Source organism: Mugil cephalus, chromosome 13, assembly GCF_022458985.1.
Source record: "Mugil cephalus isolate CIBA_MC_2020 chromosome 13, CIBA_Mcephalus_1.1, whole genome shotgun sequence".
Taxonomy (NCBI): Eukaryota; Metazoa; Chordata; class Actinopteri; order Mugiliformes; family Mugilidae; genus Mugil; species Mugil cephalus.
In genome coordinates this window covers 5,269,483-5,289,105 of record NC_061782.1, presented here as the reverse complement: position 1 = coordinate 5,289,105, position 19,623 = coordinate 5,269,483, and the positions used below count along the sequence as shown (strand labels likewise).

Here is a 19,623-nt window from a genome sequence, read left to right as displayed (position 1 = left end):
CGAGGTTACACTTCGATTGCATTTCTTATTTTATATACATTGGGCTAAATAGATCAGATTTACATTTATTTTCCCGAGGGATACTGATATAATAAAGGTTGTTACATTTACAATTAATTTGAGCCTGGTGAGCTAGTGTTAATTTGACAACTTAATAGTTTCAGTTCGCGTCACAGTAAACAAACAAACACACAAACTGCCACAGTATTCTGTTTATTTGGTAAATCTGAAGTGTTTATTTATTTAAACGTCAAAGGCATCTGGTTGGTGTAATGGAAAGGACATCTTGAAGAAAGAAAGGAAGAACCAAGTAAACACTTTACACGTTAAAAGATCTGAGATCTTATTTTCATACACGAGAATTTCAGGATTCGCTTCTTTTCAGAATATGAATTCAACCCATCCCCTGTCACTTGTTGATGAAACTCGGCCAGGTGTCTCCAGTGTAGATAGTGAAAGAATTCTCCATATCTCTTCCCCGATTTCTCTTCCTCTCCAGGAGCCGCGCCTGTAACTTCCTCATCTGTCGGTCAAAAGATTCAGATCAATAACCCGTGGGTTCAATGCAGATGGGTGGCGTGAAGAGGGAATAATGAGTTATAGGCCTGACCTCTTCCACGTCCCGCTCTGCCGCTGCCATCTGCTCCGTCGTCGAGCCCCTGGGATTCCTGTGCCTCTCCTGTATCTTCTCAGCGCGGGCGCGAATCTGCCGCTGCAGCACCCGGGCCGATCTGGAGGACCTCAACAAGTCAAAACTCCAAATCATGAGTCTCATAATTTGGATGCTTAAGTGTGGCTCATGGGATTGTGGCCTTTACGGACCGTACAGAGCAGATTCTTAATGCAGTGCCTGTGACTAGTTGCTTTCACCTCAGTTATTCCATCAGTGAAAACAAACCAGAGTAAACTGTGCTATCTAATCTAGTTAAAGTGTTTTTTCAAAGACATAATGTTGTTAAAGAAGAACAAAGGAAACTGCTGATGTTTCATATGTGTACTGTCTCTCCTCGTCCACTAGGTGTCTCTGCATTTTCACTTTCATCTTGCATGCTTTCACAGCCATGGAAAATGCTGTCCAGTGGACACTTTTATGTCTGGGGAGTGTCATTTTCATAGGGTGCGTTGTCGAATATAAACCATTATGCCTTTGTGAGAATATGTACCCTTCATTAAGAAAGAGATTAATTCAGTGTCACGGCAAACAGTCACAATGATAAGACAAACCAAGGCCCCCTGGGCCCATGCAGGTTCTTTGCCTAAAACTGACCCAAACTCCAGGATGATTTGAACGTGTGCTTCTTTTTTGTGTGTTTTACCTGTCCTCTTCACACTGGCTGGTGGATATGTCAAATATCTGCCCGTGAGTATCATCGCTTTCCTCCAAACTAGGGTTTGAATCTGCTTCCTGCAACAGAGCAAGTAGGTTCTTTACATTGCGTACAGCTGTTTTCTGCTGTTTACTGCGGAGCTTGTGTACATAAAGGATGATACAGTGGTTGCGACAAAACTGTACAAAGCTACCGCCTGCAGCTACAGCTGGAGAGCTGCAACGTTGCGACCTCACTGTGTTAAATTACCCAAATGAGGTTGTTTTTTTTTCTCTTTTACTTTTTCAGTGCCTATTTACAATGATGCTGTTGGCTCTGTGTAAACGTTATGGCCTCCTCTGAATGCATGGAAACCACCCATCTATAGTGTGTGCATGAGCATATTAACACTGATAGCTATGTGTATGTGTTGCTACCACGAATGCAACGCGCCATCAAAGTAAATCCTCATCATCAACACTGTCTCTGATTGTGCAACCACCTGAAAAGCCATTCACTAACAGACAAACACTTTATCTTGTGGTAATTTCAAATGTTTTGTTTTAGTCCCTCTAACCAGCGCGGCTGAGGTGGTGTTCCACTGCCCTCTGGTGGGTGGCAGGTTAACGGAGCAGAAGTTGGGTTATTCAGCCCATACGCACCTCCTCTTTCCTTCTTTGCCTTTCATGCCTCTTCTGATTGTGCTCAGGCATTTTCTTCTCCTGTGTGACTTTGGTTTGTGTGCGCCACTTCCGAAGAGCCTCTTGGCTTCTACGGGAGGGTCAGAGAACAACGGAATGAAATAGATTTATGTCGAGGAAGATAAATTGTAAGTGGTTGCAAAGACGCCAGTATACAAAAACTGCTCAACCCATCTTTACGTAGAAGATATAATATTGATCTCTTTCTATCGGCAAGTTCAACGCATGATATAAATTTAAGAAACAACTTTCTGTCACATCGCAGCAAAGACAATCAAGTGTGCTGGAGTGAGTTGGCACTTACTTTCTTCTCTGCTCAAAAATGACCTGTTTCTCTTTCAGCTCTTTCATGGCAGCCTGTTTCCTCTCCTCTGGCCTCTTCCACTGCTGAGAGTCAAACAGGGGGAGCTCAGGGATGGGCCCGGTCTTGGTGGTTTTCTTTTTTCTGAGAAATAAATTGAAACAAAATGCTTTGTTTTTATTGCCGTCCTGGGCTCTGAGCCCTGTTAGAATCAGTCTTGCAGATTTAGTTTTATCCCTTGGCCTCTTCTGTGGAGAAAAATGTGCTTCTCTAATAAAAGAGCAGAGAAGCACATTATGCAATTTATTCTGTCCTACTGTAAAAAAAAAAACAACAATAACAAAAACAGTCCTACTACTAGATAAAACAGTTTCACTGCATTGGAATTTATGTCTAACAGGAATTTGCTACTTGAATACTGAATAAAATCCTGTACAAAAACAGAGATAAGAGAAGTTTAATTCTAAACAGTTCTGTTTTGGGGCCTTATTTTATTTATGATATTTTATAGGTGCAACACATATCTAAACTTCAACGAGAGTTTAAGATTCTTGCAAAATGTTTAACACCTTTCTCACATTTTCTCATTAAATAGGAAGATAAACCCTGCAGGATGTTAACTTAGCGTAGCAAAACCAATGAAACCAGCCAAGCTAGCAAGGTCCGTCAATAACCAAATCCTCCAGGGCGCCTCTGAAGCTCACTACTTAGTATGTTAAAATTTTTTTCACTTTGTAATGAATGCAGCGTAAAAGTAGATTTTACATTACATTTACAAATCCCAACAAAAGAGTTTTTTTTTGGCTACGACCAAATGTGAGACCAACACGTTCCTGGAAATTGACAGCCAAATGATGTTCTGAAGATTGAAATGTTGTTATCAACTGAACAGCCAGGTTTATTGCTTTACTATTACTTACCTCTTGGTGACTGGAAGAATTTGCGGCTTTGTGTTTACATCACAAAGTGCTACCGTGCCCATCTCAGCTTTGTCCAGCAGCATCAGCCTATTTTTGAGTTCCCTGAACCTCTGCAGCTCGTCCACGGACTCATCCTGCTCCTCCACGCTGGACTCCATCAGCTCTGACAGCTGGAGCTTCTCCACCACTGGCAGCTCTGGCAACGAAACAACCATGGCAGCTACGAGTGTGGTGTGGGAGCAGGTGGCTCTGGCAGCATTCGCCGCTGTTTACAGCCACAGTGGCTGGCAGGAGTTAGGAATTACTGACAGAATATAGAGGTCATTTCAATAATAGTGGGTAAAATGTTCCTTTTAAACAATCTACGTAGACAGGTTGACGTGATCTGCAAGGTTTTAATAAAACTAATAAAATAAACATGATAGCATGATTACACTCGGACAGGCTAAATGTTCCACGTTAGCTGAAACAGTCTGATGTAAATGAATGGTGCATGTTCAAATCGTTTTATTCTGAATCACTTAAATGACGAGGAGATTTCCCTGTGAGAGAGCGGAGCCCTGGCTTCGTTAATAACCTTGTGGGCAGGGAGATAAATTGTTTGATTGAGGGCTCTGGCGCTGCTGGTTGTACAGCAGCAGCCTCTCCTGTGGAGGGCTATCTTTGGATTCTCACAGTGATTACCTCCAGACAGTGCTTAGTGACGGAGAGCTCCTGTTTGGATCCCACAGGTTATCGATCATTTTCATCTGGCTAAAAATATTACAGCGCTGGAGCAGAGTCGGGGGAGGGAGTGGGGGGGGGGGGGGGGGGGGGGTTAGCGTGAGCCGAGTGGCACGCGCTGTCCCCAAGGGAACAGAAGTCACACCAGTGGAGTGGTAACAGGGCAAGGAGCTATATTTATGGCCAGTCGTCCTGTCTTTGTTCAAAAGAGCAGATGGCTAGGATCACGTGCATGCACTTCGCCGGTGTGTTGCTCAAAGTTAAGGTGCCTTTGACTCACCTGGAGGGGTGCTCCTTGCGCTCACCGATCGCTTTGTCATAACACTCCTCAGGTACTGGAGGATGGACTGGAGGCCTTGATGCACAATGTCTTGTGGAGGAAAAGTGATGGGGCAGTCCCTCAGGTTCAGGCCTTTAAGGGTAATCACATATCCTGGAAAGTATAGACAAATAATATTAAAAAATATCACTAAAGAAAGGGAATTAGATTTTTTTCCCTGTATTGTTTTTTCTGGATAAACCATGACCTGGATGACATATATCGCAGACAAAAAACAATGAATTGTTTGTCACAGCGTGGTATTTAACTCTCACTCTCACCGCCTAATTTAGCGCACAAACTATACATTCCTCTATCACCTACATTTATTTGCATACGCAAGAATGCACCAGCCGTGATAACAGGTGGGAGGAAAGCAAGAGTGAAACACCGCCCACAGGTAGAAGCGACTAAACTCATCTCACCCAGTTCTGGTGGAAGTTCTGAGATGGGATTCCCTTCTAGCAGCAGTGTTTTCAAAACCCTGCATGACAAAAAATAAACAAACCACAGATTATGAGATGACTGAGACGGCCATGCCTCTGATTTTGAGTCTGCACATGTGCAAGATGAGTGAATCTATACGTGGCTTAATGGTGAAAGCTTTGAAAAATAGAAGCACTCGCACACTTTACAAATGAAGATACGCGATGCACAATGGATGGAATCAGATGGGTTGGGAATCAACAGACGTACTGTATATTTCAGCAGAAGTTGCACCCTACCTGTGTGAGCCAATTTCAGCAGGAAGTGACACTAATTGGTTTTTCCTGAGGTCCAGCCACAGCAGGTAGGGCAAGCTCACGAACATCGAGTCTGGGATACTGGATATCTGGTTGCCTTCAAGACTGAGATACTAAAAATGACAAAATAAGCAGGTGGAATGAGCAGATATGATACAAAAATAATAGTCTAATGTGAACGGTGTCAGACAGTATGTAGATAGGCAATTAGAGTAAACAATGACACAGTCCAAACTGACCCGTAGCGCTCTGTTTTTCAAAATACTGCTTGGGAAGTGGTTCAGCTTGGATCTGCTCAGACACAGAGTCTCTGTTGAATGATATTCAGCCAGCTCCCGTGGCTCAGCTTTCTCAGCTGGACTGTGGAGACTCTGCGTTTTGCCAGCACTGCTCCCAAATACAAAACCCAACCGGTCACCAATCGCCTCTGACTCTTCCTCCTCCGGGGAGGCCATTACGGAAGTGGTGCAGAGATGCTTTGCTAGTGTACACAGACCATTGTTGTGTCTTGTCTCTCTCTCTCTGTGTCTAAAAATACAATGAAAAGTTAACGTAAGCTATTCAGTTAACTCTTAAACGCATAAACGCGACTCAATAACTTCTAAATACTAAATTAATTATGTTAAAAATGATAAACATCAACAAGAAAACGAATAGTAAAGCAGTATGCTAAATTTTAGCTACCGCAGCGCTGGGTTTGACGTCGTAACCATGGCAACAAGGTCAACACAAACTACGGCAACCGTGTGCATCCAAACCAAACTATTGGTGGGTGGACGATAGAAATTTGACTTTATAATTGTGTGTATTATTATTATTATTATTATTATTATTATTATTATTATTATTTGTTCTCGGGTGATACTTGTGTGTTATTTATTAATAAAAACGTTTACTATAATAATAACATATTTTCTGTTTACTTGTAAATGTTGTCTAAATTCTGTACTGGATTTAACTGATCAATAATCCAAAAGCATTTAATTTAAAATACATTTAAATGATCATGAAAATTCATTCAGGTTTAAATTGATGAGGAATCAACATCAAAAATAAATAAATAAGTATTGGATCGGTATGCACTCCACCAGGTCAAACAAGGCGAGGTGCGGTTCATTTATAATATTTTTTTATGAAAAAATGTGATTTACTGTTCATGTGACCACGTCAAACACGCCGTAGTTTATTATGTGAGCATACTGCAACTCAAAGTGTTAATCCCCGTTGCCCCCTCCGTGATCCGGGCTCCACCCATCCATCTTCTAATGAGATTGTGGAATAATTCACTGAGGATGGGGCCAGTTCCTTTAGCGTGGGAACCATCCACCTCATGCTTTGAGTTTGCATCCTTCAACCCACGGAGGCTCGTCTGATATGCGCACGGTGACAGAGTGAGATACACGGCTGCGTCGACTCCAGTCACTGGGCAGCAACTGTCACACTACTCGCACGACTAAAAAGTTAGTTGGGATATTAAGGAGGAGCGTCCGGTTCACAATTTCAATATAAAAGTCTTGCAAAATGATCCTGGAATCAATTTGTAATTACACCAACAACTAATTCAATGAAAAACCTTTATTGAAAGAAAAAAAAACATATTTACCTAATTTAAATTATCATTATTAGATTCAGATTTATTTTTTTTACATGCAGGATTAAAACATGGTTAACTAATGAGCTCAGCCACTAAAAGTATAAAATATAATATAAACTGAAGCGAATAAGTTCCTTAAAATGCAAATAATAATAATAATAATTGCAATACTGAGCCCTAAGAATACACACTGAATATAGACAATACTTTACTGATCTCACTGTAGTTCTGGGCATAACAGCTGATTCCCACATTGTAGGGTCAACAACGGGGTTAAATTTACCCCACTACAGGATAAATTAAAGGATTAAAGGAAAATTAAAGGAAGAGATAGAGTAACAGTATAATTACTTAAGATTTGCAGCATGCAAATGTGACAGATGGTTGGTAAAAGTTTGATTTAATTAATGCATGCACAATAAATCCTCCCACTGGCCTACGATCCTACGAGTCCACCGCCACAATCGCAATGGCTGTCTAAAGAAAAGGGGGTGTAGTGCGCTTTTATTCTAAAGGCTAAATGGCCTGACTTCCTGTTTTGTGTCATGTAAGTGCGCGCAACTCGACGCAGCTCTCACTGTCAGCCCCGACAAACATAAGTCTGTTGGTTTGGCTGCGGAAGACAACTGAGCAGCTCCACTACCGAGTGACTGTCTCAACGCGCAGCAGCTCCAACTTAGCGCACACTGTTTGTGTTTTTCTTAAACATTTTTTCCGCCACGGCGTTTGTTTTGCGTGCGCGTCGCATTTGCACTTGGGTTCTCATGCAGACCGACACTCGCTCAAATAATAAATAACCCGGACAAATAAGAACAATAATAATTCAAAACAAACAAAAGCGACATAACGGACGCGGCTCGGGTGAAATGTGCGGCTGCTGCCACGGTCTTTTGAGGAGGGCGTCCAACACAGAGCTGTAGTTTCTCTTGCAAGAGGCGAGGAATGCAATCTGAGCATCAATGTTTCACTGGGGCAAGTGGAAGAAGAGGATGGGAGCCAACAGTTCTTCAAAGAGACCTGTTTTTGACGAAAAGGAAGATGGTAAGTGAGCAGGAAAAGAAATGGCACTACTTCACAAGTGCTATTGCGCATTTTTAATTATTTTATGGTAGTTTTCAAGTTGGCAGCTAAGTTAGCGAAGTTTTTTTCTCTTCAATATAGGCAATTAAAAAACTTGCAGAAGAGCACGTTTGCTGTTCAGGCTGAATAGTGAAAAATATTTATGTCCAATTAAATAATGGCTGATATTTGTTTTTATTTTTGATGTTTATTAGCAACGTTATTCTTAAGGTCGTATTTTTATCCAACCCTCTTTGCATGTGCATCGAAAGTTTCTGTTCTGTGTTTCTTTCCCCCCTCGCAGTGTACATACAGCCTGACCACTCAGCCACTGCAAAAGAAATATATACATCTGTGCTCACACTGTGTGAAAATACTTTAACGCTCGAATGAGCCCTTTTGGAAATGTGCACTATCTGAAGACAGAGAGCTAATTGCACAATTAACACAAGATTAGTGTCATGCATGGCAGTGATGTTAATTCAGGAAATCTTGGCAGTGTATGGTGCAGGGAATAAGCCCCTTTGCAACCAGTGCACCCAGCGAGATCAGTCGCAGTGATGGACCACAAAAAAAGCTAAAAAGCTGCAAAGCTACCACAAAAAAAAAAAAAAAAAAGTAGTGCTGGCCGAGCAGCAGGGAAAACTTGCCCAAATTGGGTCGTTTCACTGCAGGGATATGGTCATATGGCCTGAGTGTGTGTTTAAAACTAGACCTTCCTGCGTACAGGGGTAACCCAATTAAGTCTACAGCTCTTCAAGAAAAAGTGTCCAGCTGTAGTTCAGGCTAGGGGAGTGGTTACTGAGAGTAATTGAAGTGGCCCTGCAGCTTCGCATTCGAGCCTCGCGTCTCATGTGTTGAGATTTGCAGAGATGTTCTTCTTTGTTAGGCGGTTCACATTTCCGCTTCCTTAGATGCTGATTAAAGGAGAGACCTTGAGGCTCAGGGCTGAGGCGCTCAAGGCGGATATTCCTTTCTGTGTCCTGTCTGATGTGAGTGTGGATGGAGACAGAGAGAGGCATGTTTTAGCCTTTGAAAGGATCAAGTGTGTCTGGGTTTTGTCTTTTTACAAGTTCAGTACCAGGGAGGTTGTGTTCCTTTTTATAATGAATATATTCCATCCACACATTCAACAGTTATTCTGCTACTTATCTTTATTATTTACTATCACTAATATCAGGGATTATCCAGTGTGGTATCAGGGCATTTTCTTTTTTTAAAAATGGTCAAATGGGACTGGGTTGTGCGTGCAAACCAAAGCCCCTGTGACATGTCTCCGCTGCATGCGTGGAAATACTTGACAGAACCAAGAAGAGATTTCGTTTGTATAGTTTTTTGAAGCAGAACTGTGATTTAATATTTGGTGCGACGAGCTACGCTTACACCACAGAGCCACAATTTTGCATTTTAGGCAACAACTTTTGTCAAATAAAATGAAAATCTTGAAGGAGTAGCTTTTTAATGCACTACAGAGCCGTTCATCTATAAAGCACGTAGATTGGGACATCCCTAATGACTTTTATCAGATATTTTATCATGTAATAAAATAAATAACACCTATATATATATTTATATATGTTACAACATCTGAAATCCCAAATCATACCCCGTCAAGAAAGAGAACCGTCACTGCTGAGCATCAGTTCACTTCTAGTTTTTGTTTTCAAAGTAGTTGAGGCTGGTCTGGCTTTTATAATCAGAGCATCTCACCTTGGTGTGTGCGTCTTTCACCACTGTGCAGCAGCTTTCCGTTCCGTTTCGTTGTGTGTTTTTCTCGGGTGCCACCCATGCACGGCCTGCAAAATACCAATTTCAGCTATTCTTTTGGCACAGATGCATAGGTTGGGGTTGTTCTTTGGTCCAAAGGTGCTTTTAATCTAATTATACAGTATTGTTATTACGGGCATGTGCTTGACAGAACCAATAATCGGTGCCCTCTTAAACACAGCTAACAATAGGCTTTAAATGCTGTGGGCGGTGGCCACGTAAACCTTAAAAAGAGACAACCGGCACTGTCTGATTACTCTGAACATTTTCAAAGGGCTGATTGTGAACTGCCTTTGTAAAGTAGCGGCTTCTCCTTTCCCCCCGTCTCTCAAAGAGCTGCAGAGCGCTGATAACAGTCAGAGCAAATCACGGTGCACTGCGTTGCGGATGCCGACTTAGACCGTAGATGTCTCTTGCCGCCTGTCAGGTCTCTTAGAAACAGTATCCCTTGGCTTCTTGGAAAACAGCATGTGGCCTACATTAGGCAGTAATATTAGAGCAGTGTTTGGCTCCGAAGGCTGCAAACATAATCAGGCGGTCAGGTTGATGTCCAAGCGTAGCTGCCAAAGGGCTTTTTTGGCAGATAGTTTGATTAGCAAAAGGGAAGGCTGTGGAATTGATTGAGGTTCGCATCCTGCCCATTTGTGCATCACTCTTGACAGTAGCATTCAGGGTGGGAAATAAAGAAAAGTCAATGGTTGGATAAATAGTGTTTAAGACGCTTAAGTGCCAGACACTTAATCATGTGTTTCATTGTCGTTTGCTGCCTTTTTCTCAGCGGTCGGTGAACACAACTTGGTAAATGTCAGGCCAGAGATTTTTAAGTTTGACACATTTGCTTTTGTGGAAGGAATTGGATGAGAAGATTGACGCTGGTCTCAAACGGTGACAAACAGGAGGAAAGAGCTCGTCTGGCTTTGACAGAGGAGAGCAAAGTTGACCTATGAGCACCTTTAAGCCACGAGAAGGACAAATTGGGATATTTCTGGGATGCATTTGTTGGTTTTGTTTGGATCAGGCAAAAAAAAATGATGCAGCCAGCGTTAATTAGTCACAATCCAACTTGTTGCAAGATTTTAATTGAAAATAAAGATGTATTTTTTATAAGCGTGGACACGTTTGACTCTTGTTGTTTACTGTCACTGTTTTTGAGAACAATCACTATTGGCTCAATGAAGCTGTTGACACATTAGGAGGTGACCGGCTGTGCATCCTGTTGAGCTGAAGTACAAGCCAAGCTCCAGACAAAGGAGCACTTCACTCTCAATCAGTCCTCGTCTGAACTTGGAACACCACCAGCTTGTTTGCTTTTCTCTTTTTTTTTTTTTTTTTCGTTGTTGAAAAGGGGGAGCTCTCGTGGTGAGTGTGCTACAGGACTCGGGAGAGAGTGCAGAGAATTGACAGAGTTTTGCCTCAAACTGAGCATCGCCACAGATTCGGTGAACTTGTTTTTCGTACGCGAAAGATCTGCAAAGTGTTCAGAAAGATGCACGCGTGGTTGTGAATGTAGAAGATGCCGTTAATTGTGTCGTCGTCTTTTGTTGCGTCGTGGGATCCGTTTGATCGTGCTTGTTGAGCCAAAGGCAAATTTCCAATCCTGTGGACAATAAACTTCTTTTCTTTGCGTGGGCGTGTGTGCGTGTGTGGACGTCTGTGCGAATGCTCTTCCCATCAAGGATAAATGCACGAGGCACTGAAAGCAGATTTGGTCGGGGATAAAGATAGATGCAGAGAGAGAGATGGCTGATTACTTGCGCTGAATACTGAGACGCTCACTTTCTTTCATGTCTGTTACTGACTCTCAGTTTCTCTCGCTCTCTTTATTCAAGTCATCTTCATGGCTGCCTGCAGCTACTGGCCTCCCGTCACAGTGGCGCTGCGCTGTAATTGGCCTTAGCGGTAATGCAAGATGTTGGAGGACTGTCCTGGCTGTTTCGGTTCATCTTATCGCAGACAGTGTTCAGACAGTAATATTCAGGTGGTACTTTTCTTTTACTGCTGGTCGGATCAAATGTGCGGCGGGAACAGTTGCCATTAAACTGCCATCACTCAAAGTCAAGTTAGTTTGGCATTTAAAGTAGGGACGGCCCTGGATTTTCGCTCTCGATCCGAAACCGGTCTTTTAATATTCAGTATGGGCCGATCTGATTACTTTTAAAAATGCCTCAATCTCCCCAGAATCAGTCTTTGTCAGCTGACGTGAGCAAAAGACAGGGGAGGTTCAACTGAAGGTGGAAAATTGGAAAAAAGAGACGAAAAAACGAGCGGATACCGAGACAAATTCAGCAAAGATGCCGGGGACAGGTTGGTCAAATAATCGATCCGTCTGAACTGAGGGCTCTGACGCACAACTGCTGCCTCCAACGTCTTCCCTCCACATCACAAACTATCTCGTATATGGAGTAAGTGCTTTCACCTTTCAAGGAGTTTAGACATTATGAATCCCTCAAAGCTCATAGATACTTCTGTGAAGTGCAGGAGGTGAAAACACACAAAAACCACTGACACGGCACCAAAGCACAGGGGAAAGAAAAATAAAACAAGTCACAAAGGTTGATGCTGATCATCATCATCTAATGATACTGTAATGATCACAGCATCATTTTCAGTCTGCACTATTGTCATCCATAGTTTGTTGTTCTCTAAATCTTACTTTCATCTGATTTATATCCACTGTTGGTCAGCGTGTTGAAGAGCAGCGGTCAATAACACCAGAGTTCTGTAAAATGTCATATATGTACTTTGTAGTTAAAGCCCTTTCAAATGCATTAAAAACTCAGACATTGCAGCTGCACTATACAAAACCAAACCACTTTATATGTTAAGTTACTATTCTGCATGTTTTGAGTTGAGTGAATGATTTTCACTGTGAAGTATACAGTTTGAAACTTGACTTAGCTGTCATATCTGTCATTAAACTATGACTGGGCACTGATTTGTGAGCTATTTTTCTAGTTTCCAGTTGAATCATTTCACACAACCATGCTTCACTCTGTTGTTTACCCACCACAAAAATGACGCCTAAGGACCCAAAATGCACTGTGGCTTCACAAGTGTGACATCATCACCAATCTAGACATCCCTAGAATAAAGTGTGATTACTGAGAAAAGAGTATGTAAATGGTTTTCTTTTTAATGTAGCTCTTTTCTACCTATTGTTCCTCAAAGCGCTTCATAGTCGCGGTGACATATCTACCCATTCGATCACACATTTACACACCAGGTGCTTAGTGTCTTGCTCACCGGCACATCAGCGTGTCACATGTTTCAGGGATCGTACTGCTAACCCCTCTGGTTTGTGGTCAACTTCCTCTACCTACACCCTGCCACTGTCTACCAGTTAAAGCACATAAAAAAATGACACTAACCAGAAATGCAAAAGAATATTATCATTTGCAGATAAATGCAGCTGCACAAATGAACAATACTATAGCTGTATCACAATGTGCACAGTTACGTTACTGATGTTGGGATTACTATATATGTACAGTATAATGCTTTTAAACTTGTTAAACATGAAGGTGTAGTGGAAGGTTTGCACTCGCTTGCAAACCTGCAGCAATTTAGGATCAGCAGCCGGCAGGTTAGAGCCCAGAACCTTCAGACTGTGATGCTGACCATTGGTAAAGTTTGCTTCCACCCACTTAGAGTATAACATTAATGGTGGTTTAGTTTTTCAGGTCTATATGTGCAGAACCATCCATCCACTTTCGTCCACTTGTTTGCGGTTCTGGTTGTGGTGGCTAGAGAAGAAATGCCAGACACCCTTCTCAGGTATTCCACAGTTTTCTCAGGCTAGTCAAGATATATCTCATCTCCACTGGGATCCAGTTGTCCTTAATTAATTATCTCAACTGGTCCCTTTTGGCGCGAAGGAGCTCTGCTCCACACCTCCTCTGGATGTTGGTGCCTGTCTTATAGGTGGTTTAGAAATGTAACTACGCGTCACGGTGACACAGACCACAACAGCTGTGACTGGTCCACTTGGTAGATGGAACTCATGGATGAAAGGTTAACTGAGGAGGTTTGGAGATACTGGCATTTGTATGACTCGGGAAAAGTTCTGCGCAAAGTTCAGTCGCAATTGTTGAAAGTTAAGCAGGAAGTAGAAGCAAATATTAACTGGCAAAAAAAGACACAGCGCCCACTAGTGTCTGGGTGCCGTCTTTACGTTTTTACGAGCACACAGGTATAAGTTGCTCACACCGGTGCAGGCTATGTGAATAGGTTACACAGTCTATGTCCCCTACTACCTTAAATGAGCCTTAAGGCAGAGGCCAAGGCACCTGACAAAGGAATCTTATTTGAGCCGCTTGTATTGCGCTGTCATACTAAGTTCTTGACCAAGATGTACAGCCATTTCCTGGCTGTACATCTCTGGCTCCTCCATGAACGACAGCGCGAGGATAATGAAGTGATGACTTTATAGCTCAGGACAAAAACTCAACCCTACTGATGCTAGATAGATAAAAGTATATATGATGAACATCTGAAAGAAATCTGTGCCAGATCAAGTGTATAAATAAGTGTGGAAAGCTGTTGCAACCCATTCTGTATTAACACATCCCAGACCTGAAAGGAAGAAGCCATCAGGGATTATATGTGCTATGGATTGTAAATAATAAAACGCAAATGAACCAGGGAGTTAAATGAAAGCAGTGAAACGTTTTAGAAGGAAATGAAAGCTTATTTAAAGTCTTCATAGAAACATTTCAATATTAAATTAATACATATTTACATGACATTAATATAATTAATACAGCAACATGTGGCCTTATAGCTCTATTTAACAGCTGCAGCCCGAACCCACTGTGGGTATAATGGCAGACTGCTCAAGTCGTGTCTAACAAATCTTTTTTTTTTTACATCTGGCTGACTGCACCTGCTGTTCTTGTTGACAGCTTTTGTGTTGACCTTTTTCATCATTTTGACATGTCATTGTGCGGTGGGGAGAAAAAAAAGCCACTGTTGTTACTAATAACAAAGACACTGGCTCTGTAGCTTTTTCTGCTTCTTTTTAAACCCATTGTCCTCGTCAGTGGATGCTTTAGTCTGCCATCTAGTGGTAGCAAAGGGTCAATACACTAGTCGGTAAAAACATAGCGGGCGGGTTAGCTCTACAGACCATCACATGACAAAAGTGGACGATGAACAAAACCTAATCTACACTTAAAACTTATGTATTTATGCTCTATTTTGATATGAGTCGCAAATTTAATACATTTTATCAATAGCAACGAGCTACAACCACGCTAACTGTCAAGTACTCGTTTGAGGAAGTTCATTGTTCGCGATTCTGGTTTTGTTCAGCCATGTTCAGATATTAAAATAAACAGTTTTATATTTTGTCACACATTGGTGACTTTATTATAATATAAATAATGAGATAATCCCATTGTCCACATATGAGGACATTGTTTTTTCTGTTTTTTTTGGTTAGTTTTTATACATCTTGGGTCCTGCTGATCCCAAATGCCTCGGAGAAATTAAAAATACATAGAAAACGAAAGCTCGGGTCTCAGGAGGAGGTTAAATTAAATGTTCCAGTAAGACATAACAGCACCAGCAGCCAAGCAGAATTCAGTCATCGTTTGTTTTATTATTACATCTTGTATCACAAATGTCTTCTAAATGGTTGATGTGCCCCCTCCCACACCCCCCACCCGCCCCCACTGGTTGTCTTTTTCATTACGGATCAGACCTTGTGCAGCATCTCACAAAGCTTTTGTCCGTCTCTTACGCAATCTTGTTTGCTTCAGGAGATGTGCAAGTGATGACAGTTGTAATAGCTCCAGTGCCAGAGCGAAGAAGTCTTCAAAGAGATGAGCTCAGCTTGATGCTGAAGTGACAACAGAGGGAAGAAAGGTCGCTCACGCTCGTTGAGGTAGTGTGTGTGTGTGTTTGTGTTTGTGTGGAGGTAGGTAGGAAGGATTAGGACAAGGGGGTTGCATTTGAAGTGGGCTTTGTAAGATGGATGAGCGTCTGCGTGATTCTTCTCGCACCTGCTTCAAAATTCATTACACTTTTTTTGACCCGTACAAAAGAAATTAGCTTCCCTGACGATCATAAATCAGCTCGTTGCTGCAAAAAGAAAAACTGGAATTGATCGGCGCCCTTGCAGCGGTTGTTAGTTCAGCTCAATATTTGGCTCTGGTCTTGCAGTTCGTCTGTGGAGCGATATATTACTTCTTCCTGCCTGCGTTCGCCTCGTTCCCGTTGCTTTGATTTGCCGAACTAGATTCACGACGGTAGAAAGAGAAGCAGCTCGGTCGCTTTGCCAGTTCCTGCAGGAAACCTCGAATTAAACTGTAAGTACATTATGACTGTGCCCAAACTCGGGCGACCTCTTAGCAAAATTTGGAGGATGGCAAATCACAAATACAGCGCTAGTTGCTTGACAGACTGACTCATGTGAACTCTCTGTAGTTTGTAATCCCATTTATCACACAGGGGTTGTGTGTGTCTGACTGTGTTTGAAGGGAGGCCTCTGTTGCAGTGTTGTGAGACGAACCATTGAGCAGCCAGTGCAGACGTTATCGCCCATGGAAACCAATTAAATGAGTTTTTCGGATAGATTAATATCACAGTGTGGGGATGTGCGTTGTTCTGTTTTTGAAGAATGCCAATATTTGACTGGCTCACTGTGCGTCTGTTAACCTCTAGGTGTGTGTAAAGTCCTGCCTTGTTCCAGTTTTGCAAACTCGCACACACAAGAACTGAGCTGTGAATGATGTCAAGTCTGAACCCGACTCAGTCCGTAGCATTAATACGAGTTCTGCAACCTGCTCCACAGCCAATCACGTTTACGCGGTAAATTTTTTGCACTGGTGGAAACGTGAATTCAGATCATAATTAACTATCAGTCACCAACCATGTTCAAAGTCGGCTTTATTGTTTATTGCTTTATTCTGACGTGCAGCTCATACTCAGGATTAAATTTCCTTCCTCAAAGGCCTACGGTGCAGCAGCTTAAACATAAAAAGTATAAATGTGGGATTTAAAGAAGAGGGAAAAAAAAGTTTGATATGCTCTCTTTTCTGACATTTAATTACCAGGTTGCTGTGCAGTGAACAAAAAAAGAAAAAAAAATATCCACAGTCCTTCTTTAATCCGTTCCTGGATCAGAAATCCAACTGAAGTCAAATCACTCGTTTATTTTTTTTCCTATCTGCGACCAGACTGTTTCATTTTTAAATTTGCCCACACCCGTAAACTGATTTTTGAGGGTTTTTTTTTTTGCAGAATACCCTTTAGATACTCAACCTGTTACAGGACTAGGATCCGTCTTGCACTATTGTTATGTCAAGGTTAGCATTTTCTCAAGGCAAAAGTACAATCATTATGGGTCCCACATTTTAAAAATAGGTAAGTTGTCCAAAAGCAGGACTTTCAGCCATCTGAAATCCCCCTATCATTAGCTGAAACTTAGTAGTTTGATAGATAGTTGTTGAAGCTAAACAACAGAAGCTAAAGCTACAGATTTTGGACACAAAATGGTTTCTTGGTTTGTAGTAACGTGTCTACGCCACAGGGAATTAAACCTGTGAAAGCGCTTACAGTTGTGTACTGGTATGTCGGTATTGTTCTTTGGTTACTCCACTGAAACGCTGAATGGCGACTGGTCAGCTGAGTTGAGTTTTTTTCTCTGTAATTCACACAAGCCGCTCTTCATAAATGTGGGTCAGAACGTGTTTTTACTGACATCCCTGTGAACGTAGAGAAGACATCTGAGGAGACGGTGCGTAGGAAGATGAACGAGGGAGATTTCTCAGGAGGTGCACGTCAGTTTACACAAAGGCTAAAGTTCAGAGCTACGGAGCAGACGTGACGCACAGCTATGAAGTAAGCTCATCAAACAGTGATCAGTGTGGACAACACACACACACACACAAAAAGAAAAACTGTTTGGTTCTTTCTTTTTTTCAAATATGATTTGTGGGTGAAAACGCATAAGTCTTACATGTTTGGTCCAACCGTGGATTTGTAGGTGACTGGAACTGCACCTTTTTGAATTGAAGTCCCAGGTAGAGCTGGGCGTATCGATCAAAATATCGATAGTGTCGATACCAAGGCATCTAGCCTGATGAGATTGATATTTTTGTTTGATGCGAGTGCAGCTTCTCTCCACGTCAGTAGGAGCAGGAGCCTCCAAATCCCCACCTGTAGTAAAAGGTGGATGTGGACAGAGTTTGACACTCAGATCCTAGAATCACAGCAGCATCACACAACTGGCACTGATTATTGAAATGCGTCAGAAGAGAAGGCAATTACGCAGGGTGCAGACTCACTTCTTGTGAGTGGAAAATGAACGAGCCAACATTTCACTCTGAGCAATTTTTATATTTATTATTACATTGTTGCCTTTTTCTACTTATTTTGTTCAACTGACTTTGTTACTGACTTTATTTCCATTAGTGTTTACATTGTTAGATTTTTTATATTTTGTTACATTGTTCCTTTTTTTATTTTGCAGTAACTTACACTAATAAATTGTTTTATATTGTAAGTAGTTAATAGAAACAGGTTTATTGACTGAAATATTTGTCCTGTATTTTTGTTGTTTGTTTTTTCTTTTTATCATAACCATTATCAACTAACTAAAGGCAAAATTAATTCAATTATCATGACATTTCAAGCAAAAATGATTGGTATCGACAATACCAGCCTTGTTTTTACTTGATATCGGATCAATATTCCCAGTATTGTCCACCCCTAGTCCCAGGGTGTTTCTTCCTTTCATTGGTGTGGCTGCTGGATACGAACACGATGATGTCATGGCCCCGCCCCTCTAGCCCCCGACATCTCATAAGTCCAATATGTACTGTTGCTCTCAGCGCTGTGCTGTTGATGCACAGGCTCCGCCTCTTTTTCTTCTTCTTCTATTGGCTTCTATTGAGTTCTGTGGCAGAAACAGCGCCACACGTAGGCCTGGCATATGTACTACAGCCTTTCAACCAGATGTGGTTTTGCAGTGGATCGGAGAAATTCTCGAAACATTGCCCGTGGAAAACCTAAATAGGTTCAGACAAAACGCCTTTTGGTTAAGATCAAGAATAGATTTTGGCTATTGTTGATTTTTATTTATTTTCCCTATTAATCTAGACCCACATTTAAACGTTTAAACCTTTAAACAGCTGAATACTGCAGTCACTACACGTATCAGTCCTATTTGTGACCAGACATATAAATCATCTTATATCCTTCCAAAACATATTTGCTCTTTGCGGTTCGGTTGCGCAGTAACATGATTTCTAGCTCGGCGACGCTGTCCATCACAGGCTGGATGTTTTTTCCAGGAGCGTCTTTGTGACTGAGGCGAGCGAGGTCAATGGAAGGTGAGTCCGTTCTCCTGACCGCTGCGAGAGGACAGGACAGAACAAGCAGCCTCTTTGATGTCAGAATACCACACCACCCGGCATCACAGTTGACTTCGGGGTGAATGTTTGCATCTGTAAAACCAGAGCAATGTTCAAGGATTTAATTATTTTGGACTCTAGGCTGCACCAGCCCCACATTACGATCTTCTTCTTTTATTCATCCGGCTGCACAAAGAAATAGTTTCGAGTGCTCTCTCAAATAAGAAGAAACCCAGCTCCTCTGGATGAGCTGCTGAAATGTGACACTATAAAATCTTGACAGAGACTCCTCCCTCGCAGCTGCCCCTCGATGCCCCGTGGGGAGTAAATATGCAAACAAAACCTGCTTCACCTCATAAGCCGGCGCTCTGGAAAAACAGCCGCGCTTGTAGTCGCAGGTGTTGAAAGGCGCCGCTTGGTCTCCAGTCAGAGAAAAAGGTCAACTTCGAAACTTTGGATCTGGGCTGATGACTCACGTGAGCGCACACCTGACTGGCGAACTCAATACTCTGTCCTAAATACCTGTGAGGACTAACAGAAGTCAGGTGTATCTGGGCCAGAACATGATGTGCCTCTACCTCTACCTCAAAACAGAGCTGCCAAGGGGGGAAGAACTAGGCCACAGTGTCCGTCCCCTCTCACCTTAAGCACACACTTAAATGCGGTGCCGTGTGTGTTGCACTTCAGCTCACACACACTTTGTATCACATCTCTTTCTGTGCATCGGAGCCTATAGGTTTTTATTTTGACTTATTCTGTTATTATTCGGCTACATAATATTACAAAAATTTGTTGGAGACACCCTGTTAGAGTTCTGTCCACTTTTTGTGAAC

General features: G+C 42.1%; 2 protein-coding genes across 4 annotated transcripts in view; one reads left to right on the top strand and one right to left on the bottom strand.

Moving 5' to 3' along the window:
• Positions 1-212: 212 nt before the first annotated feature.
• LOC125018994 (leucine-rich repeat-containing protein 27-like) lies at positions 213-5,737 on the bottom strand. 3 transcript variants are annotated; one of them, XM_047603491.1, is made up of 11 exons: positions 5,699-5,737; positions 5,254-5,542; positions 4,994-5,127; positions 4,697-4,752; positions 4,233-4,385; positions 3,230-3,425; positions 2,313-2,453; positions 1,970-2,078; positions 1,317-1,405; positions 611-740; positions 213-523 (listed from the first exon to the last, which is right to left on the bottom strand). In XM_047603491.1, the coding sequence occupies exons 1-11, from the start codon at positions 5,725-5,727 to the stop codon at positions 410-412; spliced, it is 1,440 nt and encodes a 479-aa protein (XP_047459447.1). In that variant the 5' UTR covers positions 5,728-5,737; the 3' UTR covers positions 213-409. The 3 variants fall into 3 exon arrangements, with proteins under 3 accessions (XP_047459447.1, XP_047459448.1, XP_047459449.1); XM_047603492.1 differs by having other exon boundaries at positions 611-731; positions 4,697-4,755; positions 4,997-5,127; XM_047603493.1 differs by having other exon boundaries at positions 5,254-5,716.
• Positions 5,738-7,175: 1,438 nt separating this feature from the next.
• The window catches only part of LOC125019295 (serine/threonine-protein kinase 32C-like), a 91,516-nt gene continuing 79,068 nt past the window's right edge, over positions 7,176-19,623 (top strand). Inside the window, exon 1 of the mRNA XM_047603985.1 lies at positions 7,176-7,649. Coding sequence (XP_047459941.1) covers positions 7,568-7,649 — 82 coding nt within the window. The 5' untranslated portion in view covers positions 7,176-7,567. The remainder of the gene's footprint in view (positions 7,650-19,623) is intronic.

Coding starts and splice junctions, on each gene's coding strand:
- LOC125018994 (XM_047603491.1), bottom strand. CDS start 5,727: ATGGTTACGACGTCAAACCCAGCGCTGCG. Junction 4,386..4,696: donor AGAACTTCCACCAGAACTGG/GTGAGATGAGTT, acceptor TATACTTTCCAG/GATATGTGATTACCCTTAAA. Junction 3,426..4,232: donor CGCAAGGAGCACCCCTCCAG/GTGAGTCAAAGG, acceptor TTTCGTTGCCAG/AGCTGCCAGTGGTGGAGAAG.